This window comes from Ailuropoda melanoleuca, chromosome 10, assembly GCF_002007445.2.
Source record: "Ailuropoda melanoleuca isolate Jingjing chromosome 10, ASM200744v2, whole genome shotgun sequence".
NCBI lineage: Eukaryota > Metazoa > Chordata > Mammalia > Carnivora > Ursidae > Ailuropoda > Ailuropoda melanoleuca.
In genome coordinates this window covers 76,707,560-76,731,664 of record NC_048227.1, presented here as the reverse complement: position 1 = coordinate 76,731,664, position 24,105 = coordinate 76,707,560, and the positions used below count along the sequence as shown (strand labels likewise).

The 24,105-nt window shown below is 40.5% G+C and overlaps 1 protein-coding gene across 5 annotated transcripts in view; it reads left to right on the top strand.

The window, feature by feature from the left end:
- Window positions 1-767: 767 nt before the first annotated feature.
- ARHGAP18 (Rho GTPase activating protein 18) overlaps window positions 768-24,105 on the top strand; it is a 190,924-nt gene continuing 167,586 nt past the window's right edge. Inside the window, exons 1-3 of one of the 5 annotated variants that reach the window (XM_034669126.1) lie at window positions 1,335-1,449; window positions 1,899-2,449; window positions 9,738-9,809. In XM_034669126.1, the coding sequence (XP_034525017.1) occupies window positions 2,367-2,449; window positions 9,738-9,809 (155 nt within the window). In that variant the 5' untranslated portion in view covers window positions 1,335-1,449; window positions 1,899-2,366. Of the gene's footprint in view, window positions 1,450-1,898; window positions 2,450-9,737; window positions 9,810-24,105 lie in introns of all 5 variants that reach the window. The other 4 variants (XM_034669128.1, XM_034669129.1, XM_034669124.1 and 1 more) reach the window with 4 other exon arrangements.

The window sequence follows — 24,105 nt, the reverse complement described above, 5'->3', positions numbered from 1 at the left end:
GACTCACCAAGACACCCAATGAAGCTCACTGTAATGATGAAGGAATTTTAGGAAGAGAATCTAGGGGAAGTATGGAAAAAGAATTGGAGAGTAAGAGATTAAAACAGAGTGACTGGTTGGAAAGCTTTTGAGAAGGAGATTCACTGCAAAATGATGAATAACAAAGAGGAAAAAAATGTAGGATGTTAATGAGGGAGATGGTATAAGGAGTCTTTGCTATGAAATGAAATGTGTGTGTCCATAGAACCCATGGTAAGGGCACATGTGCCTCCACCTCTGTTTCTGTTTGGGATAGAGAAGCAGATGTTAAAGACCAAACTGCTCTAGCCTAGTTATCTGTATTTAGCCTATATCTTCCTTTCCAGCTATGAAATCTTTGACTCGATTAAAAAAATTATTTTTCCTTCTGGAATCACTTCTAGGAAATGTTCCTAAATTAACACCACCAATTTTGTAATTGATCAGTACAATTAGAAAGACTCCCTATGGTACCTCAACTAATCTGAAAGCATGTGAAAACCAGTAATTGTGCAAATGTACACAATTGTATAGACGCAAACAGCCGGCATTGTCTCAGTCCTTAAAGAATTCACAGCTGGTGGTCGGTGAGGCATGATTTAGCTGAGGACAATGCAGGAAGTGTGGTTATAAAAGTATGCACTGGAGAGGCACAGGGGAGGGGAGCTAGGAAAAGTTCTGGACTCCAGAAGCACTCAGGAGACACCAAACTGGAGATTAAAAGGTGGTCAAAGGACGGAGGAAGGGGGAGTAGAGAGAGAGAATTTTCCTGCCTAAGGGATTGGATCAAGGGGCCAAGACAACACCTGGTAAGAATTCGAGGAACACCTGACTCTCAGCTCACCCATGTGTTGTTCTGTATGGATTCTCACAGGCCCAGCTTTCTGCCATGAGCGCCTCTTGGATTCACCCTCCACGGACTTGTCAGAAATGACTGGCTTGAAGTTTTTCAAAATGAAATAATTTTGTTATCTGCAAAGCACGGAGAGTCAATGTCCCTGGTTTCAACAGTAGCAGAAAGAACGTGCTCTGGGTTTGGCTAAGCTTGCCAAAGAGTTATCTTAGCGGACTGCAAAGAGACGAAAAAGGGACACACACACAAAACAACAACATGAAAAGGAAAATCATATTTAAAAACTTATTTGCTTATATGTTGGACACTTACACGACAAATGTTAAGTGTATTCCTATTTTCAAATACTTGGCCAGCCCAAAATGCAAAGCTGAGAAGGTCAAGAGTTCATATCAAATTCAAGAACTTCAGCTTTCCTGTGCCATTTACGGATCAACCCACAACTTATTCTCTTGCAAGCATTTATGGAGTACTTGTCATTTACCAAGACCTGATAAAGGATTTGGGTTTACAGTCCCGAATAAGCAACATTCCCCGGTATCTACAGCTTGCCATCTGAAAGATTTAAACTTCAAAACGTAAGTTATTATGATAGAAATTAACATTTAAATCTCAAAAATTGCACACCTTATAAAATGTTTTTCTTAAGAAGGTCATTGTCTTTAGGTAGATTTCATTGTGTAGCTATCAACTGACTCATGACACATTGCTTACTCAGACTTTCAAATATAGGCATTTTCATACCGAATCTTTGGCTGATAGTGATTTTCTAGGATGAAAATCCTTTCACTGTCTACACTACATACTTGACCCCAGAGACAACTTAATTGTGCGGAGAGAAAGACTAAACAGCACTAATAGCTTCCAAACACCTCTATCAACCCCATCAATCAATATTTGCTAATTGCAATGCAATATGTCCTTTCTCTTTTTTTTTTTTTTTGGTTGGGATTGGGGGCTGGGAGAAGGTCACCTCCCCTAAATCTCACCCTCCGCACACTTCTCCATTCTCCCTTTCTCAAATCAGGAAGAGAAGTGACCGGTTGAAAGGCCCTCGCCGCGCGGGAGAGCCGAGCATGCTCAGTAGCCGGCCGCTTCCTGAGCTCCCCGCGAGCTCGGGCTTGCCCTGGGCTCCGGGAAGCGCCGGGGCTGTGCCGCAGCAGGTCCTCGTTCCTGGAAAGCTGCTCTCTGCCCAGTAACGTGCGCCTTTAGGATCGTCAGCTGCTGCCGCGCAGCCCCGGGCTTCCCGGGCTCCCCGGGCGGCGCTCCGCCTGGTCGGCGCGGGGCTCGTGCTCACACCCCCGGTGTGCACGCTTCAGCCGGTGCTTCTCGCAGCTGCTGGCTGATGGAGCAGATATGACAGGCTTGTGGGTAAGCGTGAAGGGCGAGTGCGAGCCGCTGGTGTTCTGAGCCAGAGACAGGAGGTGTGTCACGAGAGAAAGGAGCCTGGGAAGATTCTTGCAGCAGCTCCAGCCTCGGCTTCCTTCTTCACTTCATGTCACTCCGGCGTTCCCGGCTCTTTGACTTGGGAAAGATGGTTACAGTAGTAACGAAGCTGGTGTACTGCTTTCACTTCAGGTAAGGAGGGCTCCTTTGCATGCTCTTCTCTTTTTCAGGGCTTTTGCTAGCTCTGAAATCCACAGCAAGGCAAGATTTTATAACTGTTGGCCTTGTTCTCACATTTCAAGTTTGCTTTTAACGAAGACTGAGAAACAGGACTTCTTGTGTGATTTAAAAACCCTTGCAGGGTGAAGTTGAAATAAGCATTCGTGTTATTTACCTGTTATTCTTAGCGCTGTCCCCGACCTGCTTGGTAAAATTTGGTCTCTCTTTACAAGATGAGGTTAAAAGCACTAAAAAATTCCTGGTGTATTCTAAGGAAACATACTTTATGCCCTATAGACAAATGGATATCATAATTGGCAACCTTTTTGAAATGATTTTAATTTTACTTACAGCCAAGAGAGAATAATATTAAAATTCAACACCAACCTTGCTCACCATTGAACTTCAGCTGACTAGAAAGAAAACGTTCATACTACAAGTATCTAGTTATTTGAAAAAACAAAACAAACGTTCAGGGTTTACTCCTGAGAGATCAATAGGAGTCCACAAATTTAAAGAAAAATAATAATAAAAAAAAAACTAGCACCCCTCACATCCTTTGGGTCTTGAGCAGGATAGCTTCTCTACAGAAGCATCAGCTAAAAAGTAAAAAACCTGTAACTCATCTTCGTGGTTGCAAATTAATATTTCTGATGAAAGCTGGAGTCAACATCTTCAGATGTATCTTCACGTAAAAAAGAGGCTTTCAGAACACAAACAGAGCGTTCAGATAAATGTGAACTCTGCACTACTAAAGAAACTGTCCAAAATGTCATGTAGTGGCTACAGTTTCCATTACTGTTAATTCAGCTGGAGGTTTTGAGAGAAAGGATCACTTTTGCAAGTAAACCCCAACCTATTAAGAGTAGGTCTACACGTATTCCCTAACATTCAGCGCTTGTAATCAAAGGGTGCAGAAAAATGTTGTCTTTCGAATCAGCTGTTCATTTCCTCAATTTAAAGATAAACTTATTAATAACAACTCCTTTGAAAACAGTATGTTATTTCTCTAAGACGGCAAAGGACCCAAACTGAAAAAAAATACTAATCTTGTAGGAAGTACTTGAGTGGAAAAAAGTTAGAATTTCTGGACAGATTATTGCTTTTTAAGGCCTATTTATTTGTTTGGGGAGGGTTGATGTTTAGTCACTTATTAAGTTTTTACGTTCAAATAGGATTGACACATGGTGCTGTATTAGTTTCGGGTGTACAATATAGTGATTCAACAATTCTACATAGGACTCCGTGCTCATCACTTAATCTCCTTAACCTATTTCACCCATTCCATTCCTCCCCTAAAGCCTTCTTTTTTTTTTTTTTAGCATAACAGGTGTTTGTGATGCCGTCCCTACGAATAAGTAAACAACCTCTAGAAAGAAAGGGTGAGGGATCAAGTTGGCCCAGACCTAAAAATTCCTATTTCTAGTTTATTTTGTAGGGACTGGAACCAACTGCCTTGAGTTCAGCAGGCTTTGTTCTACAGAAGGGACAAAATTCTTTAAAGTCGCTTTGCTAGCCTGAGAACTGGGAGAAATCCATTCCTTCCTCCCTTTTCTGGTGTAAATATCCTGGCTCTATACATTCTGACACCCCAGAGTTCTGAACTCTCAGCTGACCTGTGGCACGACAAAAGCTGCCCAGGGACGCTGAGGTTAATAGTCCGGCCTCCGGCTTTTACAGGTTCATACCCGCTGAGTGCCAATCCAGGTGTCCCTCAGTGGAATTAACAGAAGAAGCACCCTTTTCAGAAGCTTCAAAAGACTCAGGATTTTACTGAGAAAAACTGTCATCAGAGGCCTGCCTTTGCTCATTCTTGGTCTCTTTTTGTGGAATGGTTTCTGAGAGGTGCTTTTTTCCTCACCTAATTAGCAGTGATCATTCCGGTTCTACTTAGACACAAAGTTTGTTCTAATACTGAGAACTATCAGCCATCACCTAGAAGGGTGTCTTAATGATCAGTTGGAAGGAGAAGAAAACAGGAAAAAAAAAATTATTCTACATTTGGATATTAGGTAGGCCATTCGGTTCCTTCTCCTCTCCCTCCTGTCATCCAGTCATAACACCGGATAAGGATTCCAGGGCAACTCTTTGTTTCCCTTTAGAAGAGTTGGAATGGTGATGGGGCCATCCCATCCTTTATGTCTGTTACTAGCCTGTCCCAGTCTCACTACCCGCTGCTCATGTCTCTTCCATATCAGAACACAGGTGGGATTTCACAAACTCCCTCAGTCTGTGAAGAGAACACTTGAAATAAAATGAATTTCATTTTTCCTCTAAACAATCAAATAGTACTAGAACTTCAATCCTCATAGGTATGTTTTCCAGTCTTTTCTGTCATTAAGTACGAACTTCTGTCTGCTTCTCTGTTTCTGCTGCTGTTTTGGAGACAGGCTCACGTAGTGCTTAGGATTCGAACCCAGTTCAGCTGCAATGTGTTGATTCTCAAAACCTAGATCAGGATAAATCCCACATATTTTCAATAGAGGAGCCATGGGATCAGAAATGTGTTTGTTAAATGTGTTTTGTTTTAATCAGAAATGTGTTTGTGTTATATAGAACTTTTTCAGCTATCCCTCTCATCGTATGTTTTTGTGGCGGTCTAAAAAGAGCTAATCAAGTATCTTTGTAGGGCATGAAAGGTGCCAGTCACTGACTGCTTTTGATTGAATAAATGAGTTTTCCATTATTTAGGACAACTCTTAGCTTTGGTTTTAGCAATTTAAGGAAAAGATAACTGTACCTGCACAGAACTAGAAATTCTCAAGTACTAACTGGGGTCTAGGCAAGGAGCCAGACATCGAACTACTTCTAGAGTTTATATATTTACGTCCAAAAATCCCAGAGATTCTGGGTCTTTTTCAAGGGCATAGTTCACTTTTAGCCTAGTCAGCAACTTTCAAATTTTCACTGATAGGAACTTAATTTGGGACTACAGAGGCATCCTAAGGTTTGAGGATAAGCCTGGTTTTGGTTCTCTGTGACCTTGTTTTCTGCTGAATAGCTCAGCAATGGGAGGATAAGAGTACAAATCCAGTTTGAATCTGAATATCTGCATTTTTTTGAACATACGGGTATCTACATTCCACTCCCTCCTTTATCGTGAAGTTTCTTGCATTCTCGTGTTTGAATGTCTTGGTTATATCACATGTTTAAAAAAAAATAAAAGCCATTGCAGAATTAACCTGGTGAATCTCTTAGTTCAGTTCCAAGTAGCCCCCAGTAAAAGCACATGAAAGGACAAACATAACTAAATCCTCGTTTCCTGCTCCTGCTTCAGTATATCACACAATCTAGCAATGGTGAGGTCATGGTGTGCTGCGAAAGAAAACGTGCACTCTTAATCACTTTCTCAAACACCGCAGAAAATAAACTTGAAGGCAATGTGCAGATAAAATCTTGCCAGCTGATAACCCCCACCCCTTACCAAAAGGTCATTGTGCAGCTATGTGACGAGCTCTGTGGTGATATTCAGGGCAGATGTTTGAACAAGATGAATAAGGTTCCTGTTCTCGAGAGACTTACAGTATGGTGGGAGAGGATGGTGGTTCAAATGGGGAGGCAGACCGTAAATAAAATGATTTCAGGTCCTTGTAAGAGCTGTGAAGAGCAGACCAAGAAATAGTATGGAATTAAGGAAGCCCTCTCTGAAGAGACAATATTTGATTTGGGACCAGTATGGAGGTGAAGCCCACAGACCTGTTCCAGGTTGCTTGGTTTGTTCTAGAGACAGATGTAAAGCAGTGTGGCTGGGCGGAGAAAGGCATGGGGGCAGGGAGAGGGTTAGGGAAAGGTGTGGTGGTGGAGGGGGGTGGGGGTGGGTAGGAATGAGGCACAGGTGTGGGGGGAGGGGTCAATTAGGAGATAAGATCAGAGGGCTAGGCCAGGGCCAGGTGCATGGGTCTTGCAGAGAATGAATTCTTTAAGTGCCACGAAGCTGCTGGAGGACTCTACATTTTAGAGGAGAACTATGGCTCCTAACTGGAGAAGGCATCGTAGGGCCAGAGAGAAGCTGGAAGATGTGTTGCAGACTGGAGATGTCAGTAACTTGAACTAAGGTGGCGTAGAGGTGGAAGCCGGCATGAATAAACTTTCTTTCCTCTGCAAAATTACAGTTTATTTCTGACTACAGAAGTAATGTATTTCTGTTATAGAAAACCTAAAAAATACACAAGAATGTCCCCAAAGATATTAAATCATAATCCTACCACCCAAGCTTAATCCCCGTAATATTTTCAGTAGCTGTCCTATGGAAAACTTAGAAAATGCAGGGACCTGTTCCCAAAAGAAATGAAATATTCCACAATTTTACCACTCAATTTTACATGTAATATTTTTGGTATCTATCGTGTGAATCTTTTTGGAAGCCAATATATTATTTTTAGAAAACTGGTTTATTCTGGATATTCTCATAAAATATCTTTAGGTTTAAATAAACTAGAAAATGTCTGGCCTAAGTCTGAATGAAACAATCAGTTTATGTGCCATAGAGTCAATCCCTTCTTTTTTCATTAAATATTTTACTGTACTCCAGATGCTGGGGTCCTATGATCTGTGGTGAATGCTGTCTTAATAAACCATCCCCTTCCAGGGCGCCTGGGTGGCTCAGTTGGTTAAGCATCTGATTCTTGGTTTCTGCTCAAATAGTGATCTCAGGGTCATGAGATTGAGCCCAGCGTTGGGCTCTGCACTCAGTGGAGAGTCTGCTGGAGAACCTCTTTCCCTCCCTCCTTCCCTCCCCCCCCTTTCTACCCTTCCCCCATGTTCACCCTCTCTCAAATAAATAATTGTAAAAAACAAACCATCCCCTCCCATGTCCCAAATCAATACCAAGACATACCTTGGGGTTTGGAAGGCTGAATTTGACCCTTTGACCTTAGATGTAAGTTGTGCTATTCACGTCCCTGCTTTTTGAGAAGACGTGGATACTAGAACCCTTTGGCTGTTTCTGGAATCTTTTCACTAATGGTAGCCCAGTGAGTTTGGTAAGCCTGGCCTGCTATGACCTCGACCAAGGGTAATCTTGTGGCTAAGGGAACCAAACATTTATTTTTCTAGGTTTTGGTTGATAGGCCTTTGCTTTCCAGAGGACTTCCTGTTAAGGGGTCAGTCTGGCAGTAGTCTTCTATGGCTTCTTAAAAATGTGACCATTTCACCTCTTACTCTGGTTTCAACATGCTTTACATTTTACAGGCCCATCGTATATTGGTTACTATTAAAAGTGTTAGTAGTTTGCACTTTGTTTTCAAGCTTTCAGAGTGGTTTCAGATAAGTTACACTATTAAAAATTTGAGGCTACACTTTATCTTTCCCCAAATATCTGAAGTTCAGCATATCTGCAACAGAATAGCATCTATCTTTGTATTCTAAGCTTGCTTGCTTGCTTCTCCGGCTCGGTTTCCTGGCTCAGGTAAGAGTCTCACCTGTTCTAAAGTCTCCCAAATGGAAAAGGGCAGAAATCTTCCTTAGCTCTTTCTTCCCCATCTAATAGGAAAGAATATCTATGCAAATTCAGAAAAGCCTCTCAATATTTTTTCCCCATCCATTCTACTGGTCACTGTTTTGGTAGCCAACTATTTCAGTGGGTCCATTAAGCATGCTCCTGCCAGACTCCTCTATTTGGGCCTCTGTACTACAGTGAGAGTGATTTATTAGGGCTTTTTACTTTTATGTGTTTGATCATGACAGTTTCCAGATTATATGGTACAATGCCATATGTTTGGATAATCTCCGAACTTCTCAGACATAAGGCACATCTCGATTTGTGTTCATTTTCTTTTTTAAAAAAAATCTCATTCTTTTTCTCATCATTTTACCCGATGGTGCAGCTGTGTTGATTTTGTCTTTGTTTCCTGAATGTTTAATCTCGAGCTTTTTGCCTCTGCACCTGTCGTTACCTCTACCTGGAATATGTTTCTCCTTGTTCTCCAAGTGGCGTAATGCCATTCATTCCTGGAGGTCCAGACCTAGTGCTGTTTCCTAGCTTCTTCAGGCTTGCTAGTCATCACTTCTATATTCCCAGAGCAATTTGATCAATTTTAAAGCATTTTTTTTAGTGGCCGCTCGATAAGTGGCAATTTATTCATTTCATGTTATTATACAATTTTTATTGTGTGCTTTCCATGTGTTGGATACTGCGTTAGTTCTTGAGGATACAAGGAGGAATAGAATATGGACTTGCCCTCTATGAATGTACAGCCTAATGGCAAGACACCTACAAAGAGAGAGGCCATGATGGGAGAAGAGGGGGATGCTGTTTGGAGACATTATTACTGTTATGACAGAATTTGGCCTGTCTTTGGACAAGGCTTCTTTCTTTAGCCCCGTGGGCTCATTATGCAATTAGTTCCCTTAATCCTGAAACCATGAGCGGGAGGTCCATGAATTAATGGTCAGGTAGTGTGACTTAATGGAATAAAACTGTCATGATTGGAACCACAGTATAGAATCAGATGTCTCATTGGCATTATTTTTACATTCTATTATCCTTCTATTAATAGTCCTATCAGATCTCTTTTTCACTCTATGCTTTGGGAATATTGTTTTTTTAATGGATTTTTTTGACACTTCTAAATTCGAAACAAAATTGAGAAGATCATTGTGGACATTTCCCATGTACTTCCTGCCCCCACCCAGGCATAGCCTCTCCCATTATCAACATCCCTCACTAGAGTAGGGCATTTGTTACAATTGCTGAACCTACACTGACACATTGTCACCACCCAGGGTCCATAGTTTACTTTAGGGTTTACTCTTGGTTTCCTACATTCTGTGGATTAGGACATATCCTATAATGCATGTGTCTCCCAGTATAGTCTCTTACTCAGTAGTTTCACTGACCTAAAAGTCCTCTGTGCTCTGTGGATTCATCTACCCTTTCCCCTAATCCCTGGCAACACTGATCTGTTTACTGTCTCCATCATTTTGCCCTTTCCACAATGCCCTATAGTTAGAATCCCACAGTATGTAGTCTTTCCAGATTGGCTTCATTCATTTAGTAATATGCATTTGTTTTCCCATTGCCTTTTCATGACATAATAGCTCATTCTTTAGAGCACTGAATAATATTTCATTGTCTGGCTGTATCACATGGCATTGTTTCTAATTTTTATTTTTTCTTCTGTTGGACTTGGGTTTATGGGGATAGGGCTTTGATGTTTGTTTCCAGGCACATAGAATGCACCTAATTAGTATTTCTATGTGAATAAGCTATAAGTGAATAAATGAGACACACCACTTTTTCTTTCTCTCCTTTTCTTTGTAGTCTGTTCTCCTTCACCTGGAAGCAGCTTCCAGATTGGATAAGTTTGTGCTCATGGAGAATGTGCACTCATGGGTAAGGGATGGTAACTTTCATTCCTCTCCACACCTCCCCTCCCCCAACTAGTCTGCCAATTTTTCTTAAACTCAGGGGTCAGCCAACTGTAACCTTTGGGCCAAATTTGGTCTGACAGCTGTTTTTGTAAATAAAGTTTTATTGGAACACCGCCACACCCATCTTTTATGCATTGTGAATGGCAGAGTTGAGTGGCTGTGACAGAGACCATATGGCCTGCTGGGCTGAAAACATTTACTATCTGGGTCTTTATAGCAAAAGTTTGCTGACCTCTGTCGTAACCCAGGGAAGGAGCTGGAGGCTGAGCTCAAGGTGGCCAGAGTGATTGCTTATAGAAACGTGTCCAAGGTAGCAGCTGTTAGGTCCTTTCAGCGAGAAATAAATTTCTGATATTTATTTTGATTTGTGTGTTGAATAAGGAAACCATAAAAATCTGCTTGAAAGGTCTGTTTGCTTTGTTTTAGTAATTATAAGACAAACGAATTTGGCCTCAGTTTTGAATTAAACAGCTATTTTCAAACTTGAGCATGAATCAGAATCACCTGGAAGGCTTGTTCAACTGCAGCGTGCGCCCCTCGTCCAATGAGGTTCTAATTCAGTAGGTCTGGGTGGTGATCCAGAAAGGGCCTTACAAACAAGTTCCCAAATGTTGCTGATGCTTCTGGTCCGGAGGCCACACTTTGAGAACCATTAGTTTAGAACAATGGTTCTGAGACTTATCTCTTTGCGTCTCTGAGTCACCTAGCGAATTTAAAAACATTTTATTTAAAAGAGCAAAACAAGTCTTGCCCTAGACTTACCAAGTCAGAATCCCCAGCATTGGTCTGTATTTTAAAAATAATGATTCTGAAGAAAACTTAGTCGACATACTTTTGAAACTCTCATACGACCTTTGCTGAGTAAGGTGTGTATAAGATGTTTTGACTAATAAGTTTAAAATAACCGTGAGATACAGATTTCATTATATTCTCCGTCTTAAGAAAAACTCTAAACTGGAATCTGGTTTCATGTATGTACATTACATTTATCAGTGGACTTCAAAAAAAAAAAAGTCCAAAAAGTACACTGTGTTCAGTTTGGCAGATAAGTTTTTCTTTTCCTTAGCAAACTTGATATGTTACTTCGTAAATTTTCTTTCACTGAGTAAAACTAATTTTAAATCGGTACTTGATGATTCCCTTTTCCTCTTTGCTTGAATGTGAGGTTTTGTTTTGAATAGGGGCCTGAACAGCTCCTATTCCATCACCTCTGGGTTCCCGACGGCAAGTGGAAATGTACAAGTGCCTGCTAGAGATGGCACGAGAGGTCGTCTTTCCTGACTCTTCCTCCCCTGTGTGCAGGGAGGAAACATTCTTTAACATCTGGGTAGGTGTTTTTGAAATAATACAGAGCCCTGTTGCTCTACAGGCGCCTTTTGCTCAGAGAACTTGTTTCCCCTCGACCACAATTTCAGCATGCTATAAAGCTGTGTTCCTTTTAATTTTGTTGATTGCTATTTGTAATGTTCTGGAGCTGAGTGTTATGTCAGAATGCAAATAAGGCAAAGCAACCACGACGTAGTAAATGTAGAAAAACCAAGTCTTTGGTACTTAGGCAGCTAACGTAGTAACCTTGACCATCATGAGCCATACAAAGAACCCTTAAGTGCTGTGTTTATAAAGAGACAAGCATTTTGGTCATGCTTTTGGTCTGTACTCTCTTCTCCCCTCACTTTGGCCTTAAAAGGATAGGAATAAATACCAAGATTTTTAGATCCCCAAATCCAGACAACAAAAGAGCCGTCAATGTTTTAAACTACATAATTCTCCATCATGAAATCATGGTTACTCACATGAAATGTCAGAATATGAGTTTGACAAATGGCTTAACAAGAATAATGTCCTAAAGTATGGAAGAGCTCATTTATTTAGTGCATTTGGATTAATTTAAGTTTCAAGCTGTCTTGAATGAAAATTCTCACTTTTTTTTTTTTTTTGCATTTCCTTAGAAGATTAGAAAGGATATTAGGAAGGTATTGTGAGCTAAGTAGAATTGAAGACTTGTTATTTTTTTCCGTTTCATGAACTCATGGATATCACTTGCTTATGCCTCTGTCCGCTCTACAAAGAGGGGCTTTTATTACTATGTGTTAATTTTTATAGCTTCTAGAAAGCAGTAGCACCCAGGAAAACCCCAAAGTAATGGAGAATGGTAATTCATTATTCTGGGGTTATTTTAAGCTCCCTCATTGGAAGTGTTAGGACTAGTTATTCAACTAGAAGAATTGATTGAAATGGAGACTCTTTCGTAATGGTAAGTGTCTTTTGGTTATCTCATCACTTTTTGCCTGTTTGAATGTCATTTCTCAGGTGGGAATGTTCTAGATTCCTCCCTTACAGGCAAGGCCTGTATCATAAGCATAGCTGAGAGCTCTGGTTTTGAGAGCCAAATGAAGTACTTCCTGTTGTTTTCTGCATTGCTGTTTGGAATGCCCCATAGGTCCATGGCTTCCCAGTATGAATATGCTTTGCCCATGTTCAGATGGGACCTATGCCTGGTTTAATGCTCTGCTGTCACTGTCCTGAAATGCCTAATACTTTTTGAACAAGGGGCTCTGCATTTTTATTTTGTCCTGGACCCCACAGTAGTGCAGTTGGCCCTGCCCGCAGGGACTGTATCTTATTCACCTTGATTTTCTTGAACATGCTTAGCACGGTGCCTGATGCACAAATGAGTGAGTGAATGAATGTGAGCTTCCCTTGTTCTGAGAGCAAAATGACTTGGTTATTGTTGCTTTTTGAGTTGCTCATAGGAGTGTGGTTTTGGTCCGTCAGTGGGTTCCCAAGATGAATATTCTTAGATACAGTGAGGCGGATGCTTGAGTGGTTAGGTGGAAGTGGGGGTGGTGAATAAACTTTGAAAGAGTACAGGTTCTCCGGCTCCACTTCAGTTTTCCTGAATCAACATTTTCTGTGAAGATTGATGAGGAATCTGTGATTGAAAAAGCTTCTTAGGTCCTCTAGTGTCTGTGCACAGGGCATGTATGGTCTTCTCCCATAGAGCTCTGGAAGGTCTGTAGGTCTGCTTTGCCGTGGACATGGGTTTCTGGCTTATCTAGGTTGTCAAAATAAAAAAGGGCCGGATTCAAGTGACGTCAAATGCATTTTAGGACATAACAGGACATGGCCAGGCTAAGAGAGTATAACACACCCAGGTCCCCGATGATACGTCTGTGATACCAACAAGGCTACCATTTGTCTGATTGTTTATGTCTCCATTGGAAGGGATCTGATGCTTTGTGCAGCTTATGCTTCCTAACTCCCAAAGCGTGAGTGAAGGTTGGCCTTACAAATCATGCTAGAGCATAGAGCACCTGCGGCCCCTGCAGTCCCTGCCCTCTCCTCAGGCTTGGCAACATGGGATCTACTTCCAAGTGGAAGTAACTAGAGGGTAATGGAGCCTGGAAAGGCCCGATGGTCAGCCTGGTGCCTTCATGTGCGGCTTGGATGTGGGCCTTGCCAGAACCACTACAGATTTGAGGGGGCCGGGGGCAGAGCAGAGAGTGTCTACAGGTAGCTGTGGGTTGGATGTAGGCTTGTCTATGGGATGTAGGCCTGTCAGAAAGGAATGATCCAGTGCAGGAGGACACCTTATCCAAGTCACGGGTCAGAATGGCGGCGATGATGTGCGTCCCTTAATGAAAGATGAAGCTTCTAGGATGCGCGTCTCCTCACACGTACAGAACCTTGTCACCCTAGACACGCTGGAGATGCAAAGTTCCGCTGCTGAATGAGAGCATCTAGTCTGTGAGCAACACCTGAGAACGAAGTCTCACGAGGAGAGGGGGAAGCATCCTGAAGTGTCTCTCACCAGAAGGCAAGTTGTGTCCTTCGAGCGCAGGCATCCCCAGAGCTCAGGAGCAGGCTGCTGCCGACAGCTTGGCGCTAAACAATGCCTGGCCATCCTTGGCTATGAAGGGTGTTCAGACGAAGGCCTAGTTATTAACCAAGGCAAGAGGAAATTGCTTAGAATGGGTGGAACTGTAGAAAGGACAACAACTAATAGCAAGGGATAAAAAAAAATTAGAAACAGAAAGTCATTGTTTAACCACTTGCTTGCTTTCATTCATTACTCAGTAACTGTGTTTTGAGCATCTTTAATGGGCCGGGCACTATGGGGGCACTAGGACACAGGAGTGAGAAGACAGGATGATTCCTGATGTCAGGGAACCTGAATTTTGGTGGGAAAGAGACACCATGAATCAACATGTCAGAGTTATGAGTGCTGTGAAGAGCATGCAAATAGTATCATGGGAAAGACTGTGGCGCTCACAGTGGTGGTCAGGGACGGGGGGTTGTGGGGGGGGAGTCCTCTTCCTTCCTTCTACGCCAAATATAGTTACTACAGTAACCTGTTACTTTGTTATGGGCTCAGTTCCCTTTTGTTTTGACCCATTATCTATTTCACATGCTTGGCCAGGCCATTGAATACGCTTGGCTGTATGGGATAATTTATGGGGGGCTTAGACTGAGTTTAGTGATGTCTATTATGTCAGTATTATACTGGCAAGTAGCCCCATTCTAATTATTGAGTATGTATTAATTGAGTGTTAAATAATGTTATGTTTCAGGGCGCAGGGCTGGCTCAGTAGAACACGTGACTCTTGATCTTGGGGCTGTGAGTTCAAGCTGCGCAGTGGGCGTAGAGCTTACTTAAAAGTGTTACAAATAAATGAAGAATGTAAGGTTTCACGAATACATATTTTCTTTCTTTTTATCATAAATGTTTGTCTGGCTTGAAAATAAAAACAAAATGCCAACAGGTAATGTTTTCCTCTGCTAATATTCAGGTTGACTTGTGGCACATTTCCCCTTTGTTTTGTGTTTACCCAAATAAAGAAATTGAGACTGGCCAATGATTAAAGAGGTGACATTTTTACCATTAAACATTTACTATAAAACAAGAGTATAAGTGAAATAAGTCAAGCAGAGAGAGACAATTATCATATGGTTTCACTCATTTTATGGAACATAAGAAATAGCAGGAAGATCCGGAGGAGAAGGAAAGGAAGAATGAAGGGCGGGTAAAGAGAAGGGGGAATGAACCACGAGAGACTATGGACTCTGGGAAACAAACTGAGGGCTTCAGAGGGAAGGGGGATGGGGGATTGGGATAGGCCGGTGATGGGTAGTAAGGAGGGCACATATTGCATGGTGCACTGGGTGTTATATGCAGATAATGAATCATGGAACATTACATCAAAAACTAAGGATATGCTGTATGGTGACTAACCTAACATAACATAAAAAATTATTTAAAAAATTAAGAGTATATGTGAAATAAATNCTATGGACTCTGGGAAACAAACTGAGGGCTTCAGAGGGAAGGGGGATGGGGGATTGGGATAGGCCGGTGATGAGTAGTAAGGAGGGCACATATTGCATGGTGCACTGGGTGTTATACGCAGATAATGAATCATGGAACATTACATCAAAAACTAAGGATATGCTGTATGGTGACTAACCTAACCTAACATAAAAAATTATTTAAAAAATTAAGAGTATATGTGAAATAAATCAAGCAATTTTTATCATATTTTATATCTTTCATGTAGATTTAATACATTGTAATTTTAACAAGTCAGACCATGTGGGATAATTGGTGTTTTTAAATTCTGGGCTTATAGAAATTTTGGGTGTTATTAAGATGACTAAATATAGAGTTAATATGCTATATGCATAAGAACAGATATGCTTTTTGAATTCTGAATTAGATAAAATCAAATTTAAACTTTTGCTGAACCGATATCAATAACTGATAACTTTTAGAACACCAATTAGAGAATGCAACAGAAAAATCATAAGTAGATGTATTTTCAAATTTTAAATTTCTAGATTCACCAGCCAGATGTATGAAGTAAAAATATGTTCTTTAAATTTTGGTGTTTCCACTATTTTGGACCACCTGATCTAATCCCTGTCATCTTGTATGTGAGGAAAATGGAGACTTAGAGAAGCGAAACAATTTGCTTTAGGATCTGGGGATTATTTCACTTTGAAGTATTTACAGAAACCGGTTTCAACCATTTCTAAGTAGAAAGGCTGTTTTACATAGTAGTTATAAATATTCCCCATTCTGGATTGGGATTCTGGTTGGGTTTTTTTGTTTTGTTTGTTTTCCATACACACCAGCTCTATAAACTTGGGTAAGTTATGAAATTTCTCTAGAGGCTTTAGTTCCTCATCAGTATAGTCTGGAAAACGGTCATGTCCTTCCCCCTGGAAGCATTGTACTGGGGATCGATGGACACAATTACCACAAGCATTTGGTGTAATATATTGCATAGAGAAAGAAATTGGGGATAATTATTATTTAAGACAAATCCTTTAAAAACAACAACAACAAAAAACAAAAACCCAACCCAGAAATCCTTCTATCAAATAGATCTTTCAAGAAGATGACCCTTTTAAACAACATATATTGGGAGCCCCTAAAATATAGAAGTGTTCCTGGTTATTTCAGATGAAGGAAATAGGCCTCTGTATTAATCTTTTTCTTGAAAATTAAGTTTAGTTAAATATCCATTCTATAACAGTGTTATTAGCACATTACAAGTAAATGACTTGTTTTATTTTGCTTTAAAGTATAGTTCATACTTAACAGAAATAATATAGCACTTGCTGTATGCCAGGGGCATATAGCAACACATTCAGTCCTCACAAAAAACCAATGCGATAGGTGTCATCATCATCCCTATATGACAGATGTTGAAACGTTAGCACAGAGAGGTCAGGTGGAAAGCCTGAAGTCACTTGGCTGATAGGTGAAGGTGGGGTCTCTACCTACCTGAGCACTAACCCACTACTCTCACATTTTACGCTGTACCGGGTGTACTGCGGGAGGAGGAGTGCTAGGAGAAAGGACCCTCTCGTTATTGTATAGATCCAGATTTGATTTGCCGGGATGGGTGCTGATTCAACCCAATATTGGCTTCTGAGAACCCCATTTTATAGGGATACTTCTACAATATTAAAAAGGGCTGCCAGTTGGGGGCACCTGGATGGCTCAGTTAATTGTCCGACTCTTGATTTCAGCTCAGGTCACGATGTCAGGGTGGGTGGGATGGAGCCCTCACCAGGCTCTCTGCTTAGCACAGTCTGCTTGTCCCTCTCCCTCTGCTCCTCTCTCTCTCTCTCAAATAAATACAGTCTTTAAAAAAACGGCTGCCACTAATTGACTACTTCCACAAATCATAAACTCTATTAGGGACTTCACCCATTTTTCTTTGTCCATAATAACCCCCTGAGATATGACGATGATAGATACAATGATGTACATTTTACAGATGATGGAACTGAGCCTGAGTGAAGTGTATAACCTTGCCCAAATCAGTTTTTTTTTTTTTGTCTCCAAAGCCACTGTAATACTTAAGGTTCTATTCTGAATATTGTGTATTTCTCAGGTCTGTGCCACTAAAACTGTTAATATAATTATGAACAGTAAAGTCAGTCAACAGGGTATTATGGAGAATGTCCCCCACTCTTCTAGAATAAAATCAAATCATTTTATATATATATATATATATATATATATAATTGCTGAATATATAATATATATTCAGCAATTATGTGTTTCATCTCCATAAAGTAGTGAATGCCTCATACAGAAAATGAGAGCTGGGCTTTGGGCTAGATGGTCTCTTTCTACGCTAGGTCTTTCATCTTCTCAGCAGGGATGAAAATTAAGCTGAATATTCTCTTACAGAACACTAGATGGCGCACAAGAACAAAAGAGACAGAAGACATTTACAGGACACATTCTAATTGCGGTAGAATTTATTTTCTGAAGTGAATCATTGCGAATTTCAGACTACCGATAACTAACAGAAGGAACACCTGACCCGATATCTTGACAGCATAAAACTCTGCCTTATCTCCAACTTGGAGTAGAATTTTGATAATCTAATAGAATGCCAGGTCTTTATTTTTGGCAGAACGTTAACCAAACCGATCTGGCATTATTTCGATTAAGTAACTCTAGCTCTACTGTGGCAAAATTAAATTAAACTGAATATCTGAAAAAGTCGGTATGTCGAGGACTACTCCTGTGAGCTCTATAAATGAATTTCTATGCTATTTTGGGCATTACAATATGTTACCAGGAACACAGGCTTGTGACATTATGCAGAGCACAAAGAAAATGACCAGAAAGGGTACACAGTTATATCTAGATACCTTTTGTGGGGTCATGAAACTTCTAGACTTTGGCCTCTATTAATTCAATTTATATTTTTAACTATTACTAAATTATTAGCCTGAATATTAATATCACCAATTTTTTTTTGTTTCTCTTGATCATCTGTGCTTGCTTTGAGGAGTTGCAGAGCCTGGTGAGGTAGAATGAAGCACAAGGTAGAAAACAAAGGAAGGAAATTACAAGAGTAAAGACAAAGCATGAACTATTCAGGTTAGATGCTCTAATGTGACCCAGGTCGATATCATTTCACCACATTTTCTGAATGTCTCCGAAGAAATGAAAAATAATCGTGGACAGAAGGATGAGTTTCAGGCTTGTACCTTCAAATAAAACACTGGGAAGGGATACACTAGCCTATGTTAATTTTAAAAACAGCTTCCCTGGAGGGGCGCCCAGGTGGCTCAGTCGGTTAAGCAACCAACTCTTTATTTTGGCTCGGCTCACGATCTCAGGGTCATGGGATTAAGCCCTGTGTTGGGCTTTGTGCTCAGTGCAGTCTGCTTGTCCTTCCCACCCCCCATCCCCACCCTTCTTGCTTGTTCCCTCTCTCTCTTAAATCTGGCATAAAAATTTTTTTTTTCCAATTAATCCACAACATGACATAAGTCTGGCACTCAAATGGCACACTTATCTCAAGACCATATTGGTATTCAAAGTTGGACATTAAGAATCAGACCTCGTTCCTCCAATTCAGTAGCCATGTGACCCTGGGCTTGATACTGTACCCCCAAGCCTCAGTTTTCTTATCTGTAAAGTGGGGATAATAACTGAATCCCCCCTCAGAACTGTTCGGAGAATTAAATGAGCTAATACAAATAGTAGCAAATGTTAGGCACATAATAAGTGCTCCATAAAGTAACTCTTAAACATGCTTCAAAATAGCTGGACCATCCTTACCCCAAGTGCTCAGCCCTTAATGGTTTACGCAGTTGTGAAGAGCAAAGACACTCATGAGGCACCCCTTTAATGCTACTATTTTTCTTCTCTCCAGGAAAGTGGAATTTTTTTTTTTTTAAGATTTTATTTATTTATATGAGAGAGAAAGAGAGTGGGGACGGGGGCAAACAGAGGGAGAGGAAGACGGAAGGGATCCCAAGCAGACTCTGCCCTGAGTGGAGCCGGATGTGGGGCTCAAGCTCAGACCCTGAGATTATGACCTGAGCTGAAACCAAGGGTCGGTTTCTTGACCGACTGAGCCACCCAAGTGCCCCATTAATTGGAATATATTCTTTCAGTGTTGCCCTGTTTCTTTTTCCGTTATGCTCCAGTGTCCTTACNCCCTGTTTCTTTTTCCGTTATGCTCTAGTGTTTACCTCCCACCCTAGGGTCCCACTCCTTCTCAGAGAACCTTGGACACTATAGGTCACTTTAAGAAAACAAAACCAAAACCAAAGCTACTTTCCCAGTTATTGTGACCCCTAACAGGCAACCTAATGCTTGAACCCAGCTGTTCTGTTACTAGCCAGATAAAGAGACTTTTTGATGTTTGGAGGCTGCTTTCTTGGACTTAAACACAACTTACCTCCAACTCCAGAACTGGATACAACTTGTTACATGGGGATGTTTGACCTCATGTTAATTACCCATTTTGAGAAGATTAGACAAATACCAAACATTTCAGGAAGGAAAACAGGTTTTGTTTAGGCTCCCAGACCATTCCCACCTACATGCTGGCCTTGTCTCTAAGGAAGTTATAAGTTAATTTTTTTAGTAACTTAGGTGAATGGGTAAAAGATTATTAAGAAGCATGTGATTTTGGCACAAGCTCGAGTGAGGCCTTGGAGAACAGGATGTGGTTTATTGTATGCTAAGTCGGCTTCGTGGCTAGCAAGGTGGAATCCGGCACGTCCCTTAACTCTTGTCGTCTTAGAACCTCATCTATAAATGTGAAGGGGACCTGGTGGGTGTTAACATCTGTCCAAGCTCTAACCTTCTAAGATTTTTTTTTTGTAAGCTTCACTCCTGAAGAAAGTAACCAAATGTAGGGCACGCAATTTTTAATCACAGCCCCAAATTATTTCAGGACAGTGTTGTCATAATTAATATTCAAAAGTTCTTAGAGATACTTAGATGAAAGCTCAAAAGGAAAGATGATCATGGCTTAGAAGATTCAACGAGTAATTAATTGCGAATGACTAAGGCTCTTCCTCCTGCTTCAGGAGCACAGGAATAGGAAAAGTAATAAAAGCGACTCACATTCTTCCTGGCATGCCTCAGAGCCCAAGGAAATTTCTGATGTGATTTAGCATGCTGCGTTTTCTACCCTTGTTAATTATTGCGAAATAGAATCTGTTTAATATCAAATAGTACTTCTAACCTCATTTGTAATTCTGAATAGTCTAATAACATCCTGTGTCAACAGTATCAACTAACCACAGATTCCACGGCACACAGAAGCATCTCTCCTCCTTCGTCAGTTCTATATTTCTTCATTGTACCTGTATGATCTCCCTTATGTGGGAATTCTAAAAAAAAAAAAAAAAAAGGACTTCAGAAAGACAGAATGGACAGGTGATTGCTGGGGGTGGAGGAAATGGGTGGAGGTGGTCAAATGTACAAACATCCAGGTATAAGATAAGTTAGTTTTGCGATGTCACGTACAGCGCGGTGACTACTGTTCTCAGTACTGTGTGGTCTACTAGGAACTTGCGGAGAGAGTACATCTTAAAAGTTCTCATCTCATCACAGCAAAAAATGTAAGCGCGAGGTGACGTTAACTACATTTGTGGTAATGATTTCACAATATATTCATCTATCAGATCATTATATTGTGCACCTTAGACTAATATACTGTGTATTGATTACATCAGTAAAACTGGGGGGAGAAAAAGTGGAGCCGATGTTTGGGCATGCCTGTAACTGAATTTTTTTTTTTTTCTTCTAATGAGGATGCTGGACAATTATAACAGAAATTCATACTTAGTCGAAATAAAAGTGTCAAGTAGGAAAAAGAAGCTTTAAAGTGGGCAAGTATTGTTATAGGTTGGATCAGTGGGCTTCAAAGCAGAAACTAGAATTGGAAGGGATTAGACTGGAAGAGGTTTTAGAAGTTCTTTGTTCATCTTTCCCTTTTCACATGTAAGGAAAGTAAGGAGAGAAACTGAAGCATGTGCCCATGGTCATTTGACAGGTTAATATTAGAGCTGGGACTAGAATCCAGAACTCCTGGCACCCAAGTTCAGAACTCCTCCTCCCCATCACATCACCTGTCTTTGCAGTCATTTGATATGGGGAGGAAAAATGGAAAGCACAGAATCTGCAAACTGTGTAATCCTGCTGAATTCGTTGATTTTTGTGTTTGACTTCTACTTTTGACACCGAGACGGAAAGTTCTGGTTTCATGCATTACAGAGTGCACGGCATCTGAATAATCTCGTTATTACTTCTGGGAGAAAAGTATGTGGAATTAACCGTATTTTCTTCCCAGTGAGAAATAATTGTATTTTTTGATGGGCTTAGAGTACGTACTCTTAACATTAATATTCAATATAGCAGTAACTTCTAATAATACATTTGTGTGGTATGTGTTTGTGTGTAAGTGAAAGTAAAACCAAATGAATTATTAAGACAGGATGAGGCGAGCCATGCCTGATCAGCGTCTGTCAAGACTCTTGCATAAGCCAAGACAGCCGCGCTGAGACGCGCTCCAATTTCTACCGCCAGGAGCCTCTTAATGCAAGAGCTTCCGTTATAGCCTGGTATGAACGGAAACACCCTATCAGGAAGGCTTCTTCTCCATCGTGATCCTTTTAACTCCGAGGGCGTGGATGTGTTTTTGCAGTGGACTCGGAAAATTGGTGTCAGTCTGGCATAGCTCAAGAGTACTCCATTTTTATTTCTCAAATCTTCTTTGGGGAAATTTAGAGACAGACAGCTCTAGATCACAGCCAAGGTGCTGGAACGCCTGCAAAGCAAACCTAATCTTACAGAATCTGCTAAGTTAGATTTTGATAGACTGAGCTATTAGTGAAAACAGAGGATGGGAGGATTCATCTCCCTATCTTGGACCCACTGTACCTGCTCTCCTCTAGAATCCAGGGGATTCCAGATTTGTCTAAATTCTAGTTTGCCCACTTATATCTGTATAGAAACACAAGTTTGATAGTTTCCTGTGAGCCTGAATTCCCCCTATATATGAGTTAACCTTAGGTATAGAACTGGAAGCATACCATATATGTAAATGATAACTGCTAGTCTACCTGCCTAATCAACAGAGAAGAGAAAATACTGTGAGGAAGGTGGCTTTTTTTTTTTTTCTTTAAGCAGCACCGAAGTCTAAGAATGGAGATTTATTGGAAAGGGAAAATGTTAGAAAAAAGTATTCAAGAATACATGAAATGGGGCACCTGGGTGGCTCAGTCGTTAAGCATCTGCCTTTGGCTCAGGGGGTGATCTCAGAGTCCTGGGATCGAGCCCCACATTGGGCTCCTCCGCTGGGAGCCTGCTTCTTTCTCTCCCACTCCCCCTGCCTGTGTTTCCTCTCTCGCTGGCTGTTTCTCTCTCTCTCTCTGTCAAATAAATAAATCTTAAAAAAAAAAAAAATACATGAATGGTCACTTCCCAAGAACTCCACAAAGAATTGCTAGAACATAACACAGTAAGAAGAGCTGGATTCTTCTCTCTGGTCCCAGACTTTTCATGTCAAATTATTAGTTTGCATTATAATGTGGTTTTAATTTTTTAAATTCATATAATTAACATGTTATATTAGCTTCAAGTGTACAATATAGTGATTCAACAATTCTATACATTTCTCCGTGCTCATCAAGATAAGTGCACTCTTAGTCCCCTTTATCTATTTCCTCCTTAGCTCTCCCACTTCCCCTCTGGCAACCACCACTTCTCTGTATTTAAAGAAACTGGGTTTTTGTCTTTTTTTTTTTCCCTATGTTCGTCTATTTTGTTTCTTAAATTTCACATGAGTGAAATCATATGCTATTTGTCTTTCTCTACAAAGTTATAATTTTTCTTTTAGAGTTTGTTCCCTACTACATTTTTTAAGTGAATTTAAAAAAAAATTAAGATTTGCCAAGGTTGGGCGCCTGGGTGGCTTAGTTAAGCTGCTGCCTTCTGCTCGGGTCATGATCCTGGGGTCCTGGGATCGAGCCCTGCCTTGGGCTCCTTGCTCAATGGGGAGCCTGCCTCACCCTCTTCCTCCACCTTCCCCACCCCTCCATGCTTTCTCTCATGCATTCTCTCAAATAAAATCTTAAGAGAAAAAAGTTTTTTTTTTTATGTACATGGGAATTCATCATTGGAATTTAACGTCCCTTAACCCTCACGTTTAACACCTTCCTATCTGCTATCTATTGGCATGTCAGAGGCAAATGCATTGCTCTTACGAATAGTCTATGGTCTCTTCTCTTTTTGTGATAATAGTAAAAAAAAAAAAATCCAAAATGAAAAACAGCCTCATTTTTCTTGTAATTATGTAAAGCGCTCAAAAAATATTTAAACATAAAGAAATGTTTGAAAGCTAAAATTGTTCCAAGATAACTACTATTAACAGTTTAAGGACCCTCCTTTCGTGATTCTTTTAATACCTGATGTTATTTATTGTGTAATTTTTTTCTCATAGTCTTTTTTCTCTCCCCTCGCTGCCATGACTGCTTTCAAAACTCTACAAAAACAGGAAATCCCTATTTACAACCTGGTGTGTAATCATATAGAAACATATGGGCGTAATGTATTTTGAGGTGTGTTTTATAAAAATATGAATCTTATGCTACTAGAGCTTAAAACCTCTTCTGAATGTAGAATTCTAGATTTCTATCCATTTCCCTCTCATTTTTTTTTTTTCAATAGTTGTCTCACTCTCACCTAATCCAACAGCATTTGTCTTGGCATCCTGCCTTTGTAAAGGATTTCCAAGGCATCCAGCTTGGTTTTCACAGAAACCATTCTTTCTGAACTTCTAATTCATCAATTTGAATAATGTATCATTAAATTCCTTAATTAAAAAAACAGGTGAAGCTGGTCTGAATAACTTACAAACTCTTGGTCACCCTATGTAACTCAAATGGTAAGAGGAGAGCGTCACCAACCTAGACAGAAGCCTGCA